At 38.2% G+C, this 24,123-nt stretch overlaps 1 protein-coding gene across 17 annotated transcripts in view; it reads left to right on the plus strand.

The window, feature by feature from the left end:
- Positions 1 to 24,123, plus strand: part of LOC121314095 (rho GTPase-activating protein 12-like) — a 67,782-nt gene that overhangs the window by 39,285 nt on the left and 4,374 nt on the right. For 4 of the 17 annotated variants that reach the window (XM_041246968.1, XM_041246970.1, XM_041246969.1 and 1 more), the window contains 17 exons: positions 4,432 to 4,707; positions 9,688 to 9,828; positions 10,475 to 10,585; positions 11,519 to 11,644; positions 14,755 to 14,829; positions 15,239 to 15,313; positions 15,844 to 15,905; positions 16,290 to 16,371; positions 17,355 to 17,477; positions 19,333 to 19,437; positions 20,400 to 20,498; positions 20,632 to 20,728; positions 21,716 to 21,835; positions 22,234 to 22,332; positions 22,585 to 22,662; positions 23,071 to 23,205; positions 23,765 to 23,870. In XM_041246968.1, the coding sequence (XP_041102902.1) occupies positions 4,432 to 4,707; positions 9,688 to 9,828; positions 10,475 to 10,585; positions 11,519 to 11,644; positions 14,755 to 14,829; positions 15,239 to 15,313; positions 15,844 to 15,905; positions 16,290 to 16,371; positions 17,355 to 17,477; positions 19,333 to 19,437; positions 20,400 to 20,498; positions 20,632 to 20,728; positions 21,716 to 21,835; positions 22,234 to 22,332; positions 22,585 to 22,662; positions 23,071 to 23,205; positions 23,765 to 23,870 (1,910 nt within the window). Of the gene's footprint in view, positions 1 to 1,263; positions 1,460 to 4,431; positions 4,708 to 9,687; positions 9,829 to 10,474; positions 10,586 to 11,518; positions 11,645 to 14,754; positions 14,830 to 15,238; positions 15,314 to 15,843; positions 15,906 to 16,289; positions 16,372 to 17,354; positions 17,478 to 19,332; positions 19,438 to 20,399; positions 20,499 to 20,631; positions 20,729 to 21,715; positions 21,836 to 22,233; positions 22,333 to 22,584; positions 22,663 to 23,070; positions 23,206 to 23,764; positions 23,871 to 24,123 lie in introns of those variants that run through there. The other 13 variants (XM_041246983.1, XM_041246984.1, XM_041246971.1 and 10 more) reach the window with 13 other exon arrangements.

Raw genomic sequence — 24,123 nt, forward strand, 5'->3', positions numbered from 1 at the left:
ATGCAATTGTGTTCGTTGTCCGTAGCTTATGCCTGCCCATACCACAACCCCACCACCACCATGGGGCACTCTGTTCACAATGTTGACGCAAACCACTCGCCCACACGGCGCCATACATGCTGTCTGCCATCTGCCCAGTACAGTTGAAACCGGGATTCATACATGAAGTGCACACTTATCCAGCATGCCAGTGGCCATTGAAGGTGAGCATTTGCCCACTGAAGTCGGTTACGACGCCGAACTACAGTCGGGTGAAGACGGTTTCTGACAGTTTGTGCAGAAATTCTTCAGTTGTGCAAACCCACAGTTTCATCAGCTGTCCGGGTGGTTGGTCTCAGACGATCCCACAGGTGAAGAAGCTGGATGTGGAGGTCCTGGGCTGGCGTGGTTACACGTGGTCTGCGGTTGTGAGGCCGGTTGGACGTACTGCCAAATTCTCTAAAACAATGTTGGAGGCGACTTATGGTAGAGAAATGAACATTCAATTCTCTGGCAAAAGTTCTGGTGGACATTCCTGCAGTCAGCATGCCAATTGCACGCTCCCTCAAAACTTGAGACATCTGTCGCATTGTGTTGTGTGACAAAACTGCACATTTTAGAGTGGCTTTTTATTGTCCCCAGCACGAGATGCACCTGTGTAATGATCATGCTGTTTTTAATCAGCTTCTTGATATGCCACACCCGTCAGGTGGATGGATCATCTTGGCAAAGGAGAAATGCTCACTAGCAGGGATGTAAACACATTTGTGCACAAAATTTGAGAGAAATAAGCTTCTTGTGCATCTGGAAAATATCTGGGATCTATTATTTCAGCTCGTGAAACATGGGACTTTACATGTTGTGTTTATACTTTTGTTCAGTGTGTGTGTGTATATAATATATGTAAAGGTTGAAACAGTCTGCAACCTATTGGGTAGAGTTCAACAGGGTTTAATGGAGGTGGATTTTAAAATACACATGTGCAGGCTGCAGTAACTGCAATTGTTTAGTAGAGGATTGTATTGTTTTACAGCAATCTCTATGAATACTTAAAACAGGAAGTATAAAACAAACATTCACTGACAGCACTGTTTCTGAGACTGGCAACACATACATAGAGATCATCTATGTACAGTAAATGTTCAGATGGTGTGGCAGTCAGAATGTTGAAGGGCTCCAAGCTGCTGCTGTTTTCATTGGCTAGAGTGGCAGACCAGATGAAAGCTGGGAACGATCATGTGGGTTTGTTAATGAATGCCACTTCCTGATTGTGAAGTGCGCACTTTGGGTTTTGTTGTAGTCAAGATCTTGGCAGCAGCGCTATATGAAAGTTTATGATGTGCAGTAGCCCAGGGCAAACTTTAACATTTCTGTCAGCATGATTCGCTTTGCTACTTCCAAAGGCTACAATAAGCAAGGAGAGGAGGAGGAGGACGATGAGGTTTTTGTCTACAGTCCAGGGTTAAAGGTGAAACAGAAGGTGTTTTTATTTAGTACTTCTAGTTTACTGTAAATGTGGTGGTGGAGTAAAGGGACTTCTATTTTTATTAGCAGTAGTAATGCATCTGTTATTTTGTGTGAAATATGTTGTAATAAAAGTAGGGAAGGTCATTTAAGGTCTAAGGTGAATTCTTGAAAATACTCATGCATGTTTTCGGAAGTGCAGTAGGATCTTAAAACTGTTTTGCAGTATCAATTAATTACAATCAAAAGTCATTTTTAAATTGCACCACTACTACTCTAAATTTAATTTGACCTCCCTGCAGTCTTGGCACAGTTAAGTTAATGTTTTATAGTAAATAGCTGAATTTTAAAGACTGGCAAGGTAAGCTGCAGTATACAGTATTGCTTTGAAAATAACTTGTTTGAAGAATAGCCTTTTGCTCTGTGGTCCACAGCAGTGCTGTACAGTTGTTGTCTATACTATTGATTTGATTGACTGTAAACCCCAAATTCACTAGGTCCATGTTTTTACATCGTAAATCAAAGAAGAATTAGGCTATTTCAGTATTTTTAGTTGGTTGGTAATATATATATATTTTTTTTTGGTACAGTAGTGTTTTGGAAAATGCCATAGATTTTAGTAGGTCAATTTTAAACGCAGTCCAAGGAGAATTCCGAAGCATTTTCCGTAGCAATTTCCTTTTTTTACCATCGATAAAGTAGTCTTCACTTTCAGTTATGAGTTACAATGGAAAGAGATTGTATAACTTCTCATATACTGTACAGCTGTTCCAGTGTGAGTGTGGACTTCCTTTTAGGAAGAGCAATTTCAAGACCTGTCCAGTATACTTTTATTATATTTTTTATTTTTGTGCACAGTAAATCTGCAGTCTACAAAATGATATCAATAGTGAACTTCAGTCCAGTCTCGGCACCTAAACATCATCTGTGCAACCACAAGGGATTCACGTTATTTATGTGGTTCTTAAATTGCAGAAGGCAAACATTCTCACAGAGAATGCAACATGAGCAAGGTACAGTTAAGGTGAACATGCAGATGGAAATGCAAAATTAAATAAATAAAACTATAATAAATATATATATATATATATATATATATATATATATATATATATATATATATATATAGAATATATAAAAAATGAGAAGGGGTTCTGTATGGGACAGCTTTGAAACAACTGAATTCACTGAATGAATGTGTGACCCTGGGGGCAGGTCAAACTGTAAAATGGGAGACACAACTGTGCGGTAGGAGGATACTAGAAGCAAAGTTCGATTCTACCCTACAGTAGCTGTCCTGTCTGACGGTATTTTTTTGGTAAACAAAATCCCTGATCAGGATGTTTGGGTGTAGGTCAAGTTGAATCATATTACACAAGAGCCTCCTGAACCTTGGAAATTGTAATGCAATGCTGTTGGTGCCTGACTGGGTCTAATTTTTATTTTGGGCCTTCTCTGTGTCAAAGGCTGTGTGCCTCCAGCTATCAATAGGGAAATTTGAAACTTCTGTGCAGAGGCTATGTTGAGGAGAAGAGAGGATTACAGTACTTGTAGCATTGAGCTGTTTGGTTTCTAATTACTTCTTTTTATACTGATGCTAATTCTGTTAACCAGCTGTAAAAGGTCAATTTAATTATAAGTGCAGTGGTTTTCTAATTGTGCAAGACATGAAGTTCTGTACAGTACAGTTCTCAGTGTATATATAGCCAGCAAATCCTTTATTGAACTTGTCAGGCTGCTTCTGTATTCCAGAGAAAACAGGTTACTGATTTATAGTATACTGTAAAGATGGAATGGGTTATGCAGGTATACAATTCCTTTTTGCTCCCGTTAGTAAAAAGAGTATAGGACAGTCCAGTAAGTGGCGTAGTGGCACTAGAATTTCTATTTGCACTCTAGGTTGAAAGTTTACTTTCAGCTCAGATTAGAATTTATGAACTGGAGGATGTGTGCTACAGTATATGACCGTTGTTGTGCACTGCATAACCTTTGAGACTGAGACATTATTTCCAGGATTGGACTGAAATACTTGTAGTTTGGTTGTACCTTTCTAAAACATTTAGGTATTTACTTGGGGATCTCAGTCTTGCACGTTTTTACAAGCAAGTATTTGTTTTCGTTAAAAATAAGTAAATTGTTGTAACATCCTGCACTATGTCGTAACCACACTTGTCTGTTATCTGAACATAAATCTATAAAATGAGGAAGCTCTGCTGGTTGTGTCTGTTGTACACTAAGCTGATCAAATTATGTTTGGGAATGAAGGTGCCACTGCTACAGTAACTCTTTGAAGGGGTTTTATTTAGGGTTAATTATTTTCATGATTGCTCTATTTGGGTAAATTTTTTCTACGATATCAACAAAAGGAACACGCTTTTCTTTTGTGCAAATGTATAGATATTATCTACTATATACCTTACAGTAATATGGCAATTAACAATGATAATACCCAAAAATAATCATATTTGTTTAATAAAATAGCCAGCGCAAATATAGTATTAGGCAGTGGATTGCGCCGATCTCCGGTTTATTTTGAAAACCCTGCATTCATTTTCACTATTTTTGCTTTGAAAATAATCATTTTAACGTTTTAGCCTCTCAAAGTGTTTAACAAAGAAAACCCGCCCCTTCAACTTTCTGATTGGAAATGTTGTGTTAAGACGTAGCTGTCATGTGGTTTCAAGATTTATTTATTTTTTTTCCCCACAAATGCACAAGTGATCTAGTCTGCTAGAAGTGCAATCAATCCTTATTGTTAAAGGCACAGTAGCATCTGCAAGACTGGAGGATCAGGTTTTCAGCCAGGTGGCAACAGGCCTGGGCAGAACCCTGAGCTAGCGATACCTCCTTGCTCTTTTTTTCTTCTGCAACCAGCCTGTAACACAGAAAAGTCAAGTCAGATCTTGATAAACACCGCTACAGTATACAATATATTGCCGTTATGTACATCAGTAATAATAATAGTTTATTTTTCCTTTTCCATTGCAGACCACTTCCCCGACAGGCCAGGGCAGAGCCGAGTCTCCAGTGTATGCAAACCTGCAGGAGCTGAAGATCTCGCAGTCCAGTCTGCCACCCGTCCCCACCGGATCGCCCCTGCAAACCAGCGGGGAGTGGGACACTCACAAAGATCTCAACGGGAGGCACTACTACTTCAACAGGGCCACCCAGGAGCGCACATGGAAGCCCCCTCGTGCACGGGACACCAGCAGCAGCAGCAGCAGCAGCACCCGAGGGGAGCCTCATGTCTCTGGGGATCAGGAGGTAACACGGGCAGCAGTGACACACAGAACCCCTGCTGGATACAATTGGGTTTCCTAACTTTAGAACAAAAAACCACACTCTCCTTCCTTCCTTTTTTTTTTTTTTTTTAAACTGAGCCTAATTCATCCTACCTGAGCTTAATACCAATCACATATTCAGATTTTCCTATAAGTTATAGTAATTAGCTTGTGATCACACAAAAAAGAGAGTGAAAGAAGAATTGGTGGTAATATTGTGGTGTTTTTTTTTTGAAACCCTGCCATGGCAGTTCTTTAGCTTCCTTTTCATTTCTGGTCTAGATGTTGAAGTCTGATATTGAAGCACGACTATTTAAGGACATCCGTCGGGTTTTGCTGAAAGTTGTTATTCTAAACAGAATTGGCTTCAAGAGTTACAAAACTGAATCAAGACAGGATGGGGTTTCTACTTGGAACCAGCTTCTTATGCCTCTTTAGCCTACACATTGGGCGATAGAGGCACTTGGTGGTTATCAGATAGATAACTGGTGCTATTAATTCATGTCCTCTGAACACATCTTGGACCGATATGGCGATTGTAAGGAATTTGCAGTATATACACTGTGACTGATACTTCTTTAATATACCATGCATTATACATATATAGGGCTGCCTAGCGATTAAAATAAATAAGTAATGTATTACAATTTAATCTTGAGATTTAAAAAAAAAAGAATCTCATTTAATCTTAGTTTTAGTCACATTTAATTGATACAATTACTGCATCGATCTCATTTAAGTTTGTTTTATTACTGATGTTGTTGTCATTAAAATCATCATCTTCATCATCCAAAAAAAAAACAGCATAAAAACCCTGTTTTCGTATTTTTGGATTCTATTTATAGTTTTGTGTACAATTCAGCATTGTCGTTAAATTGTTTGAACCAACTGCTAAATCACAATGGAGTCAGTTTATTGCTCCCCTTACTGCATTTGCAATGATCGGTTTCCTTTACTCATTTACTTTTTCATTGCTGTTTTAAATAATAATAATTTTAAATTATATGAATAACTTGAAATTACCTAAGTAAAACATTCCCAGAGTAACGGTTATATCCTCCATAAATGTAAATATTAAAAATAAATGTGGTTATTGAAATAAAACCAAGCTAAAGTGTTAAGGGGTCTGCAGTCGATAGCTACCCAACAGCACGCTGTAGTATCATACTTGCGTACATGGGTTTGTAGAGATCCTGAATTTCTAATTGAGTACTCTGTCGAAACTAACGGGTTTCAATTGTTGTTGTTGTTGTTGTGACAGAAAAACTACTAGAAAGTGTATTTTGAGAATTGAAAGCATGTTTAGCACGCAGGTGGTACAGCAGACTAGATGCACTTCTGTGATACTGGAACTGACTTTGATAGTAGCTACAAGTAAGCCTCTTTCTATCCAATGAACAGTCAGAAAGTAGTAAAAAAAAAAAAAAAATCCTTGGTTTCAGTGCTTTGCTATGTAATGTGGTTTCGTCACTAATTTTATACTCAAACAATGACTGCGCTGGCGCAGGAAATGTTTTACAGTATGCTAAGAGGGACAAGACAAGAGTGCGTTTAATGTGCGTAAAAAAGAAAATCATGTTAATCGCAGAAGTTGACTGCTATTAATTGACAGCCCAATGAACTATAAATTTGTATTCAAAATTTAGACTGCCAAATCCTCTTCAGGCAGATTGACTGCAGAAAGAAATCACTCACTATGAAACCAAAACCTCTCATTTATTTTCTGTCAGCAGTGGCTTTGGCATTCTTGTAATGTGAAGTTCCTGTGAACACAATACACAGTCTGGAAGCATAACATCCACCTGCCTCCTGTTACCAGGACTGAAATTCAGTATATGATTTTAACACTGTGACATTACTTTGTAAAATCTTTAACGTAATTCACAGATCTGTTACCGATATTTACTCGAGTTTCATGTCTTTCTAACATATTCATGGTTATTTTTGATGTCATGATTACAGACGTTTTATTAAAAGTATTCACTTTGTAAATATTCAAAATTCAATATATTTTACAGTATGCTGTAGACTCTCAAGTGTAGATGTACTAAGATGGGCCAGGAGAAAAACAATACAATAAAATCACACACACACATACATTTACAGTTTGATGTGTTTTAAATATAAATCATTGCACTGAAATAACACGTTACATTGTGTAAAAATATAAATCTTACAGTAGGCCTATACAGTATACAGTACAATAGTAAAATCAAATGAATACCTAGTGTACTTTTTTTGTGCTTTAGCCTACTGGGGTGGTAACACAAAATAAATCATGCGGCTGCATTGCACACATTGGTGTACAATGCGAATAAAAGATTCTTTTAAATTGAAACTAAGTGATTTTAGGGATTTTTATTTTATTTTAAGTATTATTATTTTTAACTTTGGTCTACTTAGTAGCCTAGACAATTAACTCACAATATCATGGTCTTACACAGATGCTCAGAATGAACTGGAGGGGTTAGTGGCATATATGTGCAGTCTACAGTGGCTTGCAAAAGTATTGACCCCCCTTGGCATTTTTCCTATTTTGTTGCATTACAACCTGGAATTAAAATGGATTTTTTGGGGGTTTGTATCATTTGATTTACACAGCATGCCTACCACTTTGAAGATGCAAAATATTTTTTATTGTGAAACAAACAAGAAATAAGACAAAAAAACTGAAAACTTGAGCATGCATAAGTATTCACCCCCCCAAAGTCAATACATTGTAGAACCACCTTTTGCAGCAATTACAGCTGCAAGTCTCTTGGGGTATGTATCTATAAGCTTGGCACATCTAGCCACCGGGATTTTTGCCCATTCTTCGAGGCAAAACTACTCCAGCTCCTTCAAGTTGGATGGGTTCCGCTGGTGTACAGCAATCTTTGTCATACCACAGATTCTCAATTGGATTGAGGTCTGGGCTTTGACTAGGCCATTCCAAGACATTTAAATGTTTCCCCTTAAACCACTCGAGTGTTGCTTTAGCAGTATGCTTAGGGTCATTGTCCTGCTGGAAGGTGAACCTCCATCCCAGTCTCAAATCTCTGGAAGACTGAAACAGGTTTCCCTCAAGAATTTCCCTGTATTTAGCGCCATCCATCATTCCTTCAATTCTGACCAGTTTCCCAGTCACTGCTGATGAAAAACATCCCCACAGCATGATGCTGTCACCACCATGCTTCACTGTGGGGATCGTGTTCTCGGGGTGATGAGAGGTGTTGGGTTTGCGCCAGACATAGCGTTTTCCTCTGGCCAAAAAGCTCAATTTTAGTCTCATCTGACCAGAGTACCTTCTTCCATATGTTTGGGGAGTCTCCCACATGCCTTTTGGCGAACACCAAACGTGTTTGCTTATTTTTTTCTTTAAGCAATGGCTTTTTTCTGGCCACTCTTCCGTAAAGCCCAGCTCTGTGAAGTGTATGGCTTAAAGTGGTCCTATGGACAGATACTCCAATCTCCGCTGTGGAGCTTTGCAGCTCCTTCAGGGTTATCTTTGGTCTCTTTGTTGCCTCTCTGATTAATGCCCTCCTTGCCTGGTCTGTGAGTTTTGGTGGGCAGCCCTGTCTTGCCAGGTTTGTTGTGGTGCTATATTCTTTCCATTTTTTAATAATGGCTTTAGTGGTGCTCCTTGGGATGTTCAAAGTTTCTGATATTTTTTTATAACCCAACCCTGATCTGTACCTCTCCACAACTTTGTCCCTGACCTGTTTGGAGAGCTCCTTGGTTTATGGTGCCCCTTGCTTTGTGGTGTTGCAGACTGTGGGGTCTTTCAAAACAGGTGTATATACACTGAGATCATGTGACACTTAGATTGCACACAGGTGGACTTTATTTAACTAATTATGTGACTTCTGAAGGTAATTGGTTGCACCAGATCTTATTTAGAGGCTTAATAGCAAAGGGGGTGAATACATATGCACGCACCACTTTTCCATTATTTATTTTTTAGAATTTTTTTAAACAAATTTTTTTTTTCATTTCACTTCACCAATTTGGACTATTTTGTGTATGTCCATTACATGAAATCCAAATAAAAATCAATTTTAATTCCAGGTTGTAAGGCAACAAAATAGGAAAAATGCCAAGGGGGGGTCAATACTTTAGCAAGCCACTGTATTGCTTCCAAGATGCTGGGAAAACCAGAAATGTCATAGAAATGTGTTTTCAAGGCTTGTAAGTACACACTCTAGTGAGAATTAGGTACTTGGGTGTTCATCTCAAAAACACATTGAGCACAACTGGTAACACACGAGAAAAAGCAGACTGGAAAATGCCAGCAACATTTAGTACATTTCATTTTCAATATTTTTGATCCCTCATTTGCACTGAGAGTCTACACCCTGTTTTTGCGAATTTCTGCAGGAATGCCCGGAATTACATATTCATTTAAGGCTAAAGTGCAAATAAGAACTACGGCTGCAAAGCATTAGTTAAAATGATGCTAACAGTGTTGCATTTGTTTAGTAAATTTCACACTTCACTTCCCGCTGTGGTTTGTAGTGATTGCGACAGATGCAACACTTTAATACATCTACCCCTTAGTTGTCTAAATTACTTTTTGGTCTGATATTTGCAATCAAGTGCATAGTATTAGGCAACCTGGAATTAGTTTGGATAAACCAGTTATGAATAATCAAGTGACATCTGTATGTTATTCAAATCTTAGTAATCTACAGCTCAGAACTGCTAGATTCATTCTTACACAAATGCATTTTCAGGTTGGCAAGATGCTCGTTTATGCTATTCAGCCGATCATCTTTATTATGTATTTATTTGATTTAATTCTGGTGACTTTTTTTTTTTTTTTTTTTTTTTTTTTTAAATTATGAATTCCTCTGGGTTTCTTTTTTCTTGCTGGGATACATAGCTTACTTGTAGTCTTTAGAAATGTTTCTGTCCAAATCACAACCTCTCTCTCTCTCTCTCTCTCTCTCTCTCCTTTGTTTTCCTACTGCTGTTTTTTCTTTAGCTCCTTTCGTCCGAAGAGAACTGCCATAGCACTTATTCCAGCCAGTCAGATAGTCAGTATGGGTCTCCTCCCCGAGGCTGGTCTGAGGAGCTGGATGAACATGGGCAGACCTTGTATGTCAGTGAATATACTAGTGAAAAGGTACTGGGGACTGTCTCTTCCCTCTTTCTCTCTCGCGCTTCTCTTATAATGGAATCTGATCAAGCTTAGGAACCTCAGCTGCCAAAGGTGATGGGAAGAGCAACATGAATGCAGAACAATTCAATTGAAAAAAATATATATATATAAAAACAATGCATCATCTTGTTATGACTGCCATATTCAATCCAATAGTAAAGGAAAAAGAAAACATAAAACAACACACTGACCTCTGAGTATATGGCAGACTACAGTGTGCAGAGGCTAAAAGACTAAAATGACCAAACTGTTATCATAGTTGAGAAACGAGATGTTTGTGCTGCAACCATTTAGTTTACATGTGGGGGTCAGATTGTTCATTTTTTTTTTTTTTTTTGCATAAAAAAATGCTTAAGAAATCTGCACCTTCCCTAATGAGGGCTGCGAAATAGTCCACGTAGATAAAGGGTATTCATACTGAATAATTATGTGGGCAAGTCTTGTTCGTATCATAATATAGGTGCTCTTACCTGATAATGCTTTTTTTTTTTTTATTGTTGCTTGAAATGTCTTTGTGATTTGTTTATCAGCCCTAGTGTTGTGCATTAGGTTCTCTATCACTCTCTTGGGTCGTCTGTGTGAAGTATTTTAATTGTATTCTCATTTACAGTGGATAAAACATGTTGATGAACAAGGTCGACCATATTACTATAGCGCAGATGGTTCAAGATCTGAATGGGAACTACCGAAAGTGAGTAAGCAAGCTGAAGAACGGAAACCTGTAAGCACTTCTGTATTAACGTTAATATCTCTATAAAGCATTTACAGTAGCATACACAATGCAGCAAAAAGCTTACAATATACAGTATATCTGTAGAACTACTGCATATGGCCATTCCAGGAATTACACATTGTCCCAAAGGACAGATAGCCCTATGCTTACTGTAGGTTACGTCTGCGTGTTCTCATATGCACTTCAGTTGAAAGCACTTTCGAGTTGAACTGTCCTGCATGGGTGTACAGTATGATTTGTTCCAGTATTGCAGGCTGATTTGGCTCCATTAGGGTCATGTTGATCCCATTAGTTTCACAGTGCAACTAGTGGTTTGTTTCCTATTCTAGAAATGTGATTCAAACTCATGGGACATATATTTTGTTGTGGGTATTTAATGTTAAATAACAGTTTACTTTGTACAATACAAACATTCAATCAGTCTGCTGTTAAACTTCATGTTGACAAATGCCTGTGCCTTCATCAGAAATGTTTGTTTTGTAGGTCATTCATGCTTAATAAATAAATAAATAAACATCATGAACTATGGGGTGGGGGATTTAAGAAGTAAAACTTAAACTAGGCCACTACAAATAAAAAACAGCAGCTCTATCCTTGCATCTGAAGTCATGCAAATCTTCAGAGGGATGATCATTAATATATTATGTCTGTATCAATATGTACCGTAATCCCGCTGCAAAACAGCTATATATGGAACAGCTATAATCTAATTAGCATAATGAAAATCAACAACACATTGCAGCGACTGTACTGTCTTTTTCCCAGTGACCTGGAGTATTGCTTTCTGTTTAAATTACAAATGATATTCTGGTTCATGAAAAGAGGTATTGTTTTGTGTGTGCTCTATTTTCCTTACTCCTGCTGTCCCGTTTCTTTTTACATGGGATTAACCGGTACCCGTCATTGTGTTTTTTTTTTCAGTATAAACTCTCGCCACCACTGCCGGGAGAATTTCCTAAAAGCAGAAGTCTGGACCGGAAGCAAGTTGATCCTATAGTGTTAACAAAGTGGAGGCACAGCACATACGTGCTGGATTTAAGTGACAAGGTATGGAGTAAAGTACCGTTCTGTTTGTTTGCAAGGTTCAGAATTTACCGTTGCTCATCCTGCCTACGCCAAGCCAGTTTTTTAATGTTTTGGGGGGTGGGGCTGTACCTGCTTGTATTGAAAACAATCTGTTATATTAAAGGATACTTTCTTTACGTGATGTAGCATATCGTAACAAGACCAAAAGCACAACAGAGCTCATTGAAGTGCACCCAATGGTTCCTGAATGTTAGGAGTTGGTACGAATACATTATTAAGCATCATACTAGCAGCTCATCAGGACCATCACATGTATCGTGATGCATACCTAATACCTCTGACATTTAGGAAGGGGATATGAAATAGTGTCATCTGCCAGTGAGGGTGACGGGAAGAGAAACTGATGGAAATGTCATGGAACTGTCTCTAGGATCGTGCGATCGATCAGCAGGGATCCTAGTTTTCCGCAATAAAAAGAAATTCTCAGATTTAAAAGAAAAATCTACATTGTTCCGCAAGTAAAATAAAAGGGCTGCCTCATTGCAAGACACACACTCAGTACTATTGAGTAACAGTTAACACATGAAGTATTTATTGTTGTTCTTGTTACTTGTTGTATCTCTCTGTTGTATTTTAGTTTATAACTTTAATTATTCTTTAACTGTAACCTTATATTACAATGTAACATGTGTAAGTCGCTTTGGATAAATGCGTCTGCTGAATAAATAAAATAAAAATGGTTGCACTTTGAAATTTTAAGCAAGTTACAAGCTTACCAGTGCCATTAATCAATAAAATAAACATGCTTTTTTTTTATTACAAATATATCCCTGTTGGGGGAAAAAAAAAAAAAAAAAAAACTGCCTGTTGCAGAGGAATGTTGGTGCTTACACACATTTTGAGAAAATCTGAGAGAGTTTCACACTGTTCTTTGGCAGCTATAAGTGTGTATATATGGTTACTCGGGTACACAAAATATAAACTTCCAAATGAAAAAATATGTAAGTTAATGCACAGTAAGTTACTTACTGTGTGTTGTCCTTAGGAAATGTCCAACTAGCTCATACAGTTTAACTATGTGCCTTGAAATTGTTGTGCGACTCGGAATTTGGTATCTCGACTCCATTTCACTGCAAAATTCCCTGAAACCATCACCCTCGACAATGCTGATGGGTCTCATATCTTTGCAGATTAATTTTACAAGAGATTTCGGAATTGCTTTACTTCGTTGATGGGTAATGCAGCAGCAGAGTTTTGTTGACAAAACGCTGTCATTCATGGCTGTTTAGGACACCAAAGCCCAGCCGTTTCTGATCCCTCCTCCTTACTGTGTATTTTGATGCACTCAATGGGGTGGTGTTTTTCCAAACGGCTTCTCATGTTCGTTGTATTTGAATTGTAGGGGAGTTCACGTTCGCATAATTTAGATTCAACATTTTTTTTTTTTTCATTTTCAATCTGTCCTCCAATCGTCCAAAATCCAAGATGATACCAGTATTTGCTTTTCATACTGGGTGGTGTAACAATTGTCTGCTCAGAAGCACTTCTAGCTGCCGTTTTATCACTTTTGTCAGACATCTTTCAATTATGAAAACAAACTGGAAGAGAATTAATCAGTTTCACGCTGCACTTGAGGGTATTAGTGTCCGGTGTTTAAAGTGGCCATCTTGGTGGCATCCTGTAATTTAAATGCCAAGATAGGAAGTTTGGTGCAACATTTAGTTTATAAATTCCAGAAATGTAATAAACTTTGCCATTATCGATGATCCAGTTTTATTATCGATTATCATAAGGAGGAAAATCGCTAAAAATATCGATTTTCGAGTTTATCGTTGCAGCCCTATTCTATATACATTTTTTAACTTTATGAATGTGGAGTAGTTTCTGTAGATTCTACATGTACAGTCTAATTTGAAAGTGTCGGAGTACGCTCGGGTGTCAACAAAATGTGAAAACTTTGCAAGGGTGAATACTTCTGCAAAGCACTGTATATGATACGTGTATTGATTTGGTTATTATCAAATAAACAAATGCCTTCTAATGTTTTTTGCCCCTCTACATGTGTGAAACTGAAAAACAGGAACATAGGATACGCTTTTTTCTGTGCTGTCATAGAAAATCCGCGTTTTTCCGAGTTATTCCACAGCAAACTGATTCCTAGGATCCCTGGCCATCAGTGATCCAGAAATTAGCATTTAAGGGAAGGAGGGCACAGGTTTGTTAGATGTCTGCCTGCAGGTTTTAAACTGTACTAGTGCGAGTCTGAGTTTAAACTGTCAGCTGTGTGCCAGTCTGGTCTGCAGGTGAACGGGACCTACAATAGACAGCACTCCTCGGCCAAAAGAGCAAAGTGTTACAGACATTAAGGGACAAACGCGTATCGTGTTGCATGCTGCTTTGGACATGACATGCTTCACATATATAGGACATCTCTGATGTGATGCAATCTCTACTTGCCAGGTTTTGGGTAATGTGTAAACCTAAAACTTATCAACTAAGCCAAGAAGACAAGCATTCAGCTAATGCATTCATGAGTGTAAAATACAATGTATACTATCCACAGTCCTTAAAGCGTCTGGATCGACCCACATTGGTGGGGGAGGGTTGGAGAAACTCAAACTGACAGATATTCCTGACAGTCATAGGTATTACAAATAAACCAGTTCTTATAGATCCCATGCAATGGTGTCCGGCCCAACATGGCCGGATAGTGTACGCTAGCCTCAAAAGTGCAGACCTTGTGAAATGCTCCTAGGCACAGGGTGAGTTTTAACACGCATTGTATCGGCCAGTGTTTGAATATTTATCCAGGATGCTAGTCTTTTGAAATTAATCTTTTAAGGTCCATTAGGCTACTTCACTTTTCCATTTTAGATGGCACTTCCAGTTGCACCGTCCCACTAACACCATCATTAGTTCAGTTCAGGGTTGAACAGCATTTTACTGAGCAACTAACGCTGAAGTGATTCCAACTGGATGTAGTATTTGAGTCAGTAACTGTGTTCTCCTTATGACCAAGGCATTGAGTGAATTGATATAAAATCTGTAATTCTCTTGTTTAAATAAATAAATAATAAAAAAAAAAAAAAAAAAAAAAACTGTAGACACACACTTTTTTGATTCTGTTGCAGTTGTCTGTCGTACACAAGCGTAATGCATCTGAACATCACACGGGAGTTATTGCTCCCCCACCTTATCATGAACAAGTTAGTATCCCTCATTGTCAATGTTCTGTCTTTCCAGCTTAAACGAATCAAACAGACATCCCATTGAAGCAATCTGCTAAAAACCAATCAAATTAACTAATGTCTCTATTGCTTTGAACTACTAACTAAACAAATACTGCTCTTGACTGTCAGCTTCCTGGGCCTAACTGTAATTTACAATTAAAATTTAAAAAAATTGCTCATGGAAAGTAATCCTAATCAATTAAAGTTGCAGTATTCCTTTAGAATCTTAGGCTATTGGCATTTTGACATCAGATCTGTTACATGCTTCTTTATCAATCTTTAAATGATTTGTCTAACTTTGCTGACTTGTTTTGGTATTACATGGATTTTTTTGTTTTTGTTTTTATTATTTCTGTAATTATTGTAACGTCTCTTTCTTATTTAGGAATCTCCAACCACTCCAAAGCAAGGCTTTTCTGATTCTGATTCCTGCCCTTCCTCTCCAAAGCACCCTACAGCTGTTAGTATCCACTGCTACTGTATTCCCTTCCTTCCCGCAATCCCAATCTTTATTCTATGGGTTTATGTAGCTGGACAGGAGACTGAGCATCATTCCCAGTTTTATCTCCCTTTATTACTGTGCTCCATGATCCACTCCAGCTAATCTACTAAAATCATTCAATCCTGGGAAGCTTTAGACCAGGAAATCCTCAGAATATCTCAGCATCGCTATCATGTGGTTGAAGAGTCAAGGACTCTGGGAATCCAGAGGTCCTGGTTGGGAGTCTTGGCTCGGACACTGTGTCCTTGGCTTGGGGAAGGTCCTTAACATCCTTGTGGCCGTTGTCCAGCGCACAGCTGTAAACCGAGATACAAATATAGGGCTACTCTTGACACATTCTTCAGCCTTCCTCTAGATGTTAAACGTAATACTAAAAAAATCACCTTACTGTCTTAGACATCTAGTGGGTATGTTCACAAACAGTTTAAACAGTTATATTTTGGATAACCTTTTGTTGTATTGTAACATTTCTTATTTTATTTTTAAAGGCTTCAGAGAAATGTGGAGTGTTAAATGTAACCAAAATCACAGAACATGGAAAGAAAGTTAGGTAGGTATCGATAAAATGTTTTGTATGGTATCTAGACTTGCAGCTGGGCCTTTAAAAAATAATGTTGAATTGGTACCGTTTTCCTCTTGCATCCAGAATAACTTTTTTATTCAAAAAAAGATATTTTGAAAAAGCTTTCCCAAACACAATTAAGTTAAATATGCTTAATTTTTGCAGACATAATTTATGAAGAAATAGGATTTCCTTCCCATTCTATTCTTTTAAAAGTGTTCTGTAAAATAATTCTGTTTTCAAATAGAGGGAGTATGAGTGACCGTCTCTGGCGTGAAGGATTCCCTTTGTCAGTGGTATTGTAGACCTTTGGGTATCTGAGTGATAAAAGAAATAGAACAGTTTTGATTCATAATTCAACTGTCATTTTAGGAAGAACTGGACATCCTCGTGGACTGTGCTGCAGGGCTTCACGTTGTTATTTGCCAAAGGTCAAGGTGGCGGGACTGGTTGGGTAGGTGCTTCATTAAGTAATCCCTGTTGAAGTGCACCTGTGCTTTAGATTCGGCTGTTTGTGTCTTGCAATAAGCTTTGTGATACATCTGTTTGTCTGCTTCAGGTGCAGCGAAGCGTGGGCCTGTAGTAGTCTTGAAATAACATTTTTTTGCATGAACTCTTTGTTCCTTGGTATTCCAAATGTATTTGTTCATTAAACATTAGCGCTGTTGTTTTTCTAAAGCAATCAAGATCACTCACTCTTGCATCTATAACTTAAAAACTTAAATCATTACAACTAGAAAACAAATGTAAACTTGATCCAGTCTACTATACTAGTATAAGTATACTAGCAAACATTTTGGTCAGACAACCTTCAGAGCATAACAAATCATCTACATTTTTCTGTTCAAATTGAGTAAGTTGAAGTAAAATCACTATTTAAAAAAGTTCATGTTTTGTGAATAAGGGTCCTTGGATTTATTTATTACCTGGGGAAAATCTGTGTTTTCTGCAGCTCCCTTGTAAGTTACAGTAGTGGGGTCGTATGTACCATAGAACTTGGCCTTAAAATGCTAATTAGATTGGACACATGCTATTTTACCCCTGTAAATAAGAAGTTATATCTCAGTGGATTTTATCCTGTGTAAATGTTTCAAAAAATTATTTATGGTAGAAAATAAGTTAGCATTTTTTATCTGAAAAGATACATTTATATAAATGCTGAAGAACAGTTTATCTTTTTGCATGCTAAAACATATTTAAAGTTTGGTTCCAGTGATAGTGAGAGTAGTGTCTGCTAACCACTGATGCATGCAACACACACTGTACTGTGAAAAACATGGAGATTTACTTCAACTAGATTTTCTTACACACTCTTCGCACGCATTGGGGTGGGTGTACATCTATCGCAGGGTCTTTTTACACGTCTGGCTTTTGGCTTCATTTGTGCTGTGCACTTTTTTTGTGACATCACCACTTTTCTTCCTCCTTTCCATCAAGTCGTACTACCAAAGGGGCTCGATCCCTGAGCTGCTCCTCTCGCTGCTAGCCAACTGGAAACGCTCGGTCAAGTGGCGGCCCGCTGTCTCCTATGTAAACTCTGGCCCTGTTACAGCTGCCACTGTATGTGTTCTCTCTGCATGCCTCCTCACATAGTAATGCTTTCTGTCTACAATTAACACATGTAACTTTGCTTAGGTGAGATGTTAAGGGGATCTGAGGTGGAGGGATATGCACTACTGTTGAATGTATTTATGTGTTTGTTTCAAATATTGGTTGGGGATGGGAATGGTGAGGGATGGAGTGCTATTTTTCCATACCAGGCAGCACCTGGTCATTTTGTGACTGAAGATAGTTTGCATCTGAGGACCAGTACTGTACATGTGATAATATTTTATTAAATCTTTGCATGTGTAATTTTTAAAACCGTAAAACCTTTTTTTTGTGTGCAAGCAGTATTTGGGACTAATGATTGGGTGAGCTTTTCCTCATCTCCCATGCTTGGCCCACAGGCAGTAATTGATCACTGCTGTTGAACTAGATGTTACGGTATATCACATTCATCTAAACGGTGACAAATCTGAATACCTCAATCGCTGAAATCATTCAAAAAGGACTCCCACAGTATGACAACTAACACCTCTAACAGTGCTAGCGAGCTTCTTTAGCATGTAGTGTTTATTTTTGTAGTCACACAGTACATTTCCTGGAGTAGTTTTTATTTTTATTTCTTAATTGAATTTGGTTAGCTGTGGTATTAAAAATCCAACACTATTTAGAACGTGGAACAGATGTTGAAACATACAGGACATGTGCCTGTATAGGAGATTAATAGTAGAAAACAACTGGATAACTAAAGTAGCTCACAATGTAATGAATTAGGAGGACGACAGCAGTGAGTAAAAGTTCTTCACTTGCTGAACTTGGTTTAAAATAAGGGGAATGCAGGGCAAAATTACAAAGGCAGTCTACAAAAGGAACCACATTTGCACAGAATTTTATTCGAAAGCTAAAAAAAGCACCTATGAACAACCACTGAGGGAAAACTGTTGATCATTGGTAGGTGCTACCATACAAAACAAACCCATTCCTCTTTGAGTAGCATAGTACAAAGATTGTAGGTAACAAAGCCTGTAGTTGTGAACATTCAAATTTAATAAAAACGGGGTGCTGCTGAAGTGACCTGACTTTTTGTATTGATAGTCTCCAACATAAACAAGGTACAGATGTCATAATGCTAAGTTACATATGGACCATACTAGTGGGTGTATGTTTATATGGTGAATTGGTAGTGGAATACTGCAAAGATTAAAAAAAAAAAAAAAAAAAACACATTTCTCAATATCGAATTCTCTTTATGCCACCCTGAGCCATGCATTACACTTCAGAGGAGGCAATGACAGGAATACAAATGTGTGGTGATACTCGCTATGACAAGAGGGTATCTACTTATAAAAGGTAGTTCGTTGAAATGCTTTCATTTTGTAGAGACTGGATTAGTGTTGCTAATGTGCAGTGCGTGTAAATTTTATAGTGGCTGCTGATAATGGATGTATTAGTGAAGAGGCTGTGCACGTTTTATAATCCGGAGCCAGTGGGAGTTCCTTTGCTAATAGTGAGAAGAGTGCAGCAGGGGAATGGTTTGTGGTGAAGGGGAGGGGTGCTCTTTGCTTTCCTGGGGATAAGAGGGTTGGTAAGTTACAGCATGCCTTTTGGGACAGACTAGTCTTACTGTTTTCTCTTGGGTGAGGTGTGGCTGAGGGCATTCCTAACTAAGCTACCTGACAAGACCCATCTGTTCACAAAATGGTTTCCTGCCCTGTGGGCAGTGATTAGACTCTCCCTTATTTATCTCTACTGTGTAATGACAATACATTGTCATGCAGTGTTTCTCTGTAAAGATGGGGAGGTGCTTCTGCTTTTGGAAAGTTTTCCCATAAACCTTTTTTTTATTGTTTTTGTTTGTCTTTCTTGTCAGAAGTTTGGGGGCAGTCAATCTAAACCCGAATTTATTGTGGATCTTAGAGGGGCGATCTTGGAATGGGCTTCAAAAGACAAATCCAGCAAGAAGCGTGTCTTGGAGGTACATTTATTTTATTTCTATTTTTCTAAAATGATTGGCCCTTACTCCCTTGTATAAAATCATTTACACATTATACACACGCACACACACACTGCTGTGCAAAAGTCTTAGACATGTTGCGTTTTCCTACTCTGATGCATTATGAGCATCAGCAATTTACTCAAAGCCTGCAGTAGTGTTTTCTACTATTATAACAACCTTGAAAATCAGAGTGAAATAGCTTGCATCAGTCGATTTTCAAGGTTTGGTGTCTGAAGAATAGTCGTGGTACAGAGAAACATCATCTGTAATTGACAAACCTAGGACTGGAAGACCCAAAAAAGCTGTCTTACAAGGATGAGCAAAACTTGAAGATAATATCCTTAAGGAACAGAAAGAAGACACTCATTGAATTGACAACAGAACTGGCAGAAGGCACAGGTGTCATTGTATAAAGGTCACTCCTGAAAGCAGGACTTAAAGATGTGTTGCAGTAAGAATACCTCTGTTAAGAAAAGGTCACAAGACAAAGGCTAAAATATGCACAAGAGCACATAAATAGGTGTATGGAACAATGGTCAAAGGTGCTTTAGACTGTTGATGGATGGACAACGACACCTGTTTTTTTTTTTTTTTTTTTTATATATATATATATATATATATATATATATATATATATATATATATATATATATATATGTAATGAATAATTCTATTTAAAGGTGATGTGTACACACTGTCAGAAAATAGTCACTGAATCGTATTTATTTCTTTGTACAACTTATTGTTTTATGTTAACTGAGACTCGTTGCTCAGTTTTTGTATTTTGGCTCCCCCTAGTGCTGTATTTTTGCTTTGCAAGGAGAGTTAGCATGTAACTTGCATGTACTGCAATGATAATGTAACATTTTAACATGCTGCAGCCACTGTTTTTGCGTTTGTGTGTTTCATTTCTTTGACTGGAATTGTATTTTTTCTCTCAGCTAAAAACACGGCAAGGAACTGAGCTGCTAATTCAGTCTGAAAATGACACTGTTATCAACGACTGGTACAAAGCACTGGGAGAGATAATAAGTACTCATGTAAGTATATTTATGGACTGGACAAGATTGGTAGGTGCTTTGGTTGGGGTTTGATTTAAGCTCATTTTTGCACCTTAAAGTAAAAGAAAGTCCTATCGGGGCTGTTTTTGAAATGTCTTTAATTTTTCTTCAGGCTTGGGAGTCTGACGAAGCAATCGAAGAAGACATGCCAGAGTCTCCTGGAGCCGATAAACACGACAAGGACAGCAGAGACTCGAAGAAATCACGCTGTAAGTGTCTCTCAACCACTGTGATGACTACAGCAGAAATATGTGGCTTAGTCCTGCCCAAAAAGGGTGTTGGTTGTCTGAATTACCACTGTCCTGCAGAAATAGTAGAGGTATCTGTTACACTTTAGAGTTTTTGCATGTAGAGAAGTAAACTTTGGTAAATTTACTTTTTATTGTATTTGGAATGTGGGAGTATAAGGAGATGCTGTTAATTAAATGAAGTCATTAAGAATGTTAATGAAGTCTTCTTTGCCACAATACTGATGGCTCTAATGTTGTATATACAGCATTGTGTGGGTGTATTCCATAGGGAATATACTTCTATGGTAATTAAGCAGCTCCTGAGAGGAACCAGCATAACTGCGTGATGCTGAACCCAGGCCCTCGGGCTTCTGTTCAGGTGCATTACTTGGTAAGCTCTTTCAGAGTCCGATCACAGCAGGAGATGTTGAGTAATTATTACTCATTTCCTGTCAGACGACAGAAATAGTCTGGATGAATGCAGACCATACTGATGAATTTGCATTAGACACACCCATTTTGTGAGTCTGATCCTGATTTCCTGCGGTACCCTCATGAGATGTTTACCTTACTGACATATCCTATTTATTTTTATTTAAATGCTGCATGACTCTCTCTGGGTCAATGGATTAGCTTTTATTTACTAAACTGTCTTGTGTGTAACCATCTTCAGCTTTTCTCAGCTCATTTCAAACTAATTTGGTTTACCTTGAGCAATGCAGCATCACTAATTATCCCTGCTGGGGGTGCATGTCCCTCCACTTGCTAGCATCCTGTGATGTCTGTCCATCTAGAATCTGGGGTGCAAGGAGGCTGCCAAACTTTCATTTTTATTTGCGTATGTGGGGAATGCAGGTTATAGTGATAGACTTTTGTATGTTCATTGTAGCTGTACATTTCTATGTACTGCTGAGGCAGGGGATGTGTGTGGACTCTGTATGTGAAATCTGTCATGCTGTCTTCTAGCCATGAAGAGCTCTGTCAGTATAGATTCTTCAGACCAGAAGAAGACCAAGGTAAAACTGAAGAAGTTCCTGACTCGCCGACCCACACTGCAGGCAGTCAGAGACAAGGGCTATATTAAAGGTAAAGGAATGAATTGGTCACATGTTCAACCAAATCATTGCCATCTTATCTGTCCAGTAAGCGGCTGGTGGATTTAGATATCCCAATTCAAATATATACCCGGTGAGCTACAAGTTAGCACAGATGCAATTGCAGCTGATTATCTCTTTGTCTGACTTACCTGTGCAGTTGTCTGGCAACATGACTGTTTTTCTTGAGCAATACGTGTAGTTAGCTACGTTTAGTTCAGCTGCCAAAATTTGTTTTTAATCGGCTCTTTGTATTAATTGAATCAGATGTCACAGACCATACAAGACTAATGGAAAATATTAAATAGAAACACATTTGTGCTTTTGAGCACGCATTCAGGTAGGGTTAACTTGCCGCTAATATTGGATTTTCTTTTTTTTGTGTAACAGATCAAGTATTTGGATGTAACCTGACCAGCCTCTGTCAGAGGGAGAACTCTACTGTGCCACACTTTGTTAGGATGTGTATCGATCATTTAGAAAAGAACGGTAAGTGTACTCATTTGAATGTCATTTAAAAAAGTTGTTTATGATTTAATTTTACATCCATTTAAGAGTACCTGTAATGTGTATTGTTATTAACTGAGCTATAATTTTAGCACTGTATGCAGTCTGTAAGAATGAATGTTTTCTTATATCCATATAAAATAATACAACTAGAGATTTCATCAGTCTGAATCCTAAGGATGAGACATTAATGGAGCGACAGGGAAGATTCATAATTTTTTTTTATGTTTTCAGGTTTAAATGTTGATGGTTTATACAGAGTAAGTGGAAACCTGGCTGTGATACAGAAGCTACGATTCGCTATAAATCACGGTAAGTGATTTTGCTGTTGAGACAGATCTAAGCATTTCTGCCCTTGGATAAAACATTAATCAACTCCAAATGCTTACTTTTTTAGGGGGTATTAGAGGCTGTAGTTAAACTGTTCTGCCTTCCCTGAAAGTGCTTTGCAGCATGGCTTTCAGATTTTTCCTTTCCAGAGCAAAGATGAGTTGGGCTTCCGGATTCTCGAGTTAGCCCCATCCTTTTGTAATGTGAAAAAAGGGTTGAGAATTTGAGAACACAGTACTGAAATGAATAATAGAAAGAACATTGTCTGCAACTCATGTTTCTCAAGTAGTAAATGATCAGAATGCAGTGCCCACTTTAGCAGGGTTTTTTTTTTTTTTTTTTTGTTCGTCAACATTGGAGATTAACACTTGTACTGCTTTGCTGCTGCAGATGAGAATGTGGACCTGAAGGATAGTAAATGGGAAGATACTCATGTCATCACTGGAGCGCTGAAGATGTTCTTTAGAGAACTGCCCGAGCCTCTCTTCACACATAACTACTTCAATGACTTTGTCAGTGCTATCAGTAAGTATGACACACAATTGAGTGCAGGGCACCCAGGCATTAAACAAGGGTCCAGTGTTAACAATCCTTTGCACTGGAGAAAAATAAAGCACCATTCTTTTCTAAAAAGTAATGAGAAAATCTATACGTGTACTGTACGATGATGCTTGAGTCGTCAGATGCTTAAAGTGATATCCCCTGCACCAGAACAACTTTCCCTCTGATTGGAGAACCTGATATTGAGAACCTAGTTGGTAAATCTCTCAAGTCCCTCTGTCTGGTGTTATTGCATAACATATACAACTCGCAGTGTTGGTAGTGGTGGGAAACTGCAAACTTCCAGATCAGTAAACCTGTGGAATATAAATTCAGATGTCTTCTTGTACTGGACCTTATTTCATATGTGGTATTAAATGGGAATGTGTGTGTTCCTTGATTTCCCACACAGTGCAGTACTTGGTTTATCCACAGAGTGGTGTCTTGCTTCACTTTAAGGCTGGTAGCAAATAACATTTCACCAGCTCCATATAAACATTGTTAATGTGGTTTTTTTGGGGTTTTTTTTTCCTTCCCCAACCAGAAAGTCAGGATTACAAGCAGCGTGTGCAGTCTATAAACAACTTAATCAAGCAGTTGCCAAAACCTCACCAGGACACCATGCAGGCACTCTTCAAACACCTCAGAAAGTAAGTGTGTGTGTGTGTGTTCTCCCTATGTATGTTGAGCACTGTGGCAATTCCACTTCATTCTAATCCTGGAACTCATACCACTCATCATCAATTACAGTCTGCAGTAAACAATTAAAGACCTTAGTTGAATCAACCAGGGGCAGTTCAGTTAAATAATTAAGGATGACATGATTGGTCTGTAAAGCCAGTAGCAATTGTCTTAGTCTGATTTATTAATGAAACAGAAATCAGAAGTGTGTGTGTGGTTTGC

The sequence above is a fragment of the Polyodon spathula genome, chromosome 4 (assembly GCF_017654505.1).
Source record: "Polyodon spathula isolate WHYD16114869_AA chromosome 4, ASM1765450v1, whole genome shotgun sequence".
Lineage (NCBI taxonomy): Eukaryota > Metazoa > Chordata > Actinopteri > Acipenseriformes > Polyodontidae > Polyodon > Polyodon spathula.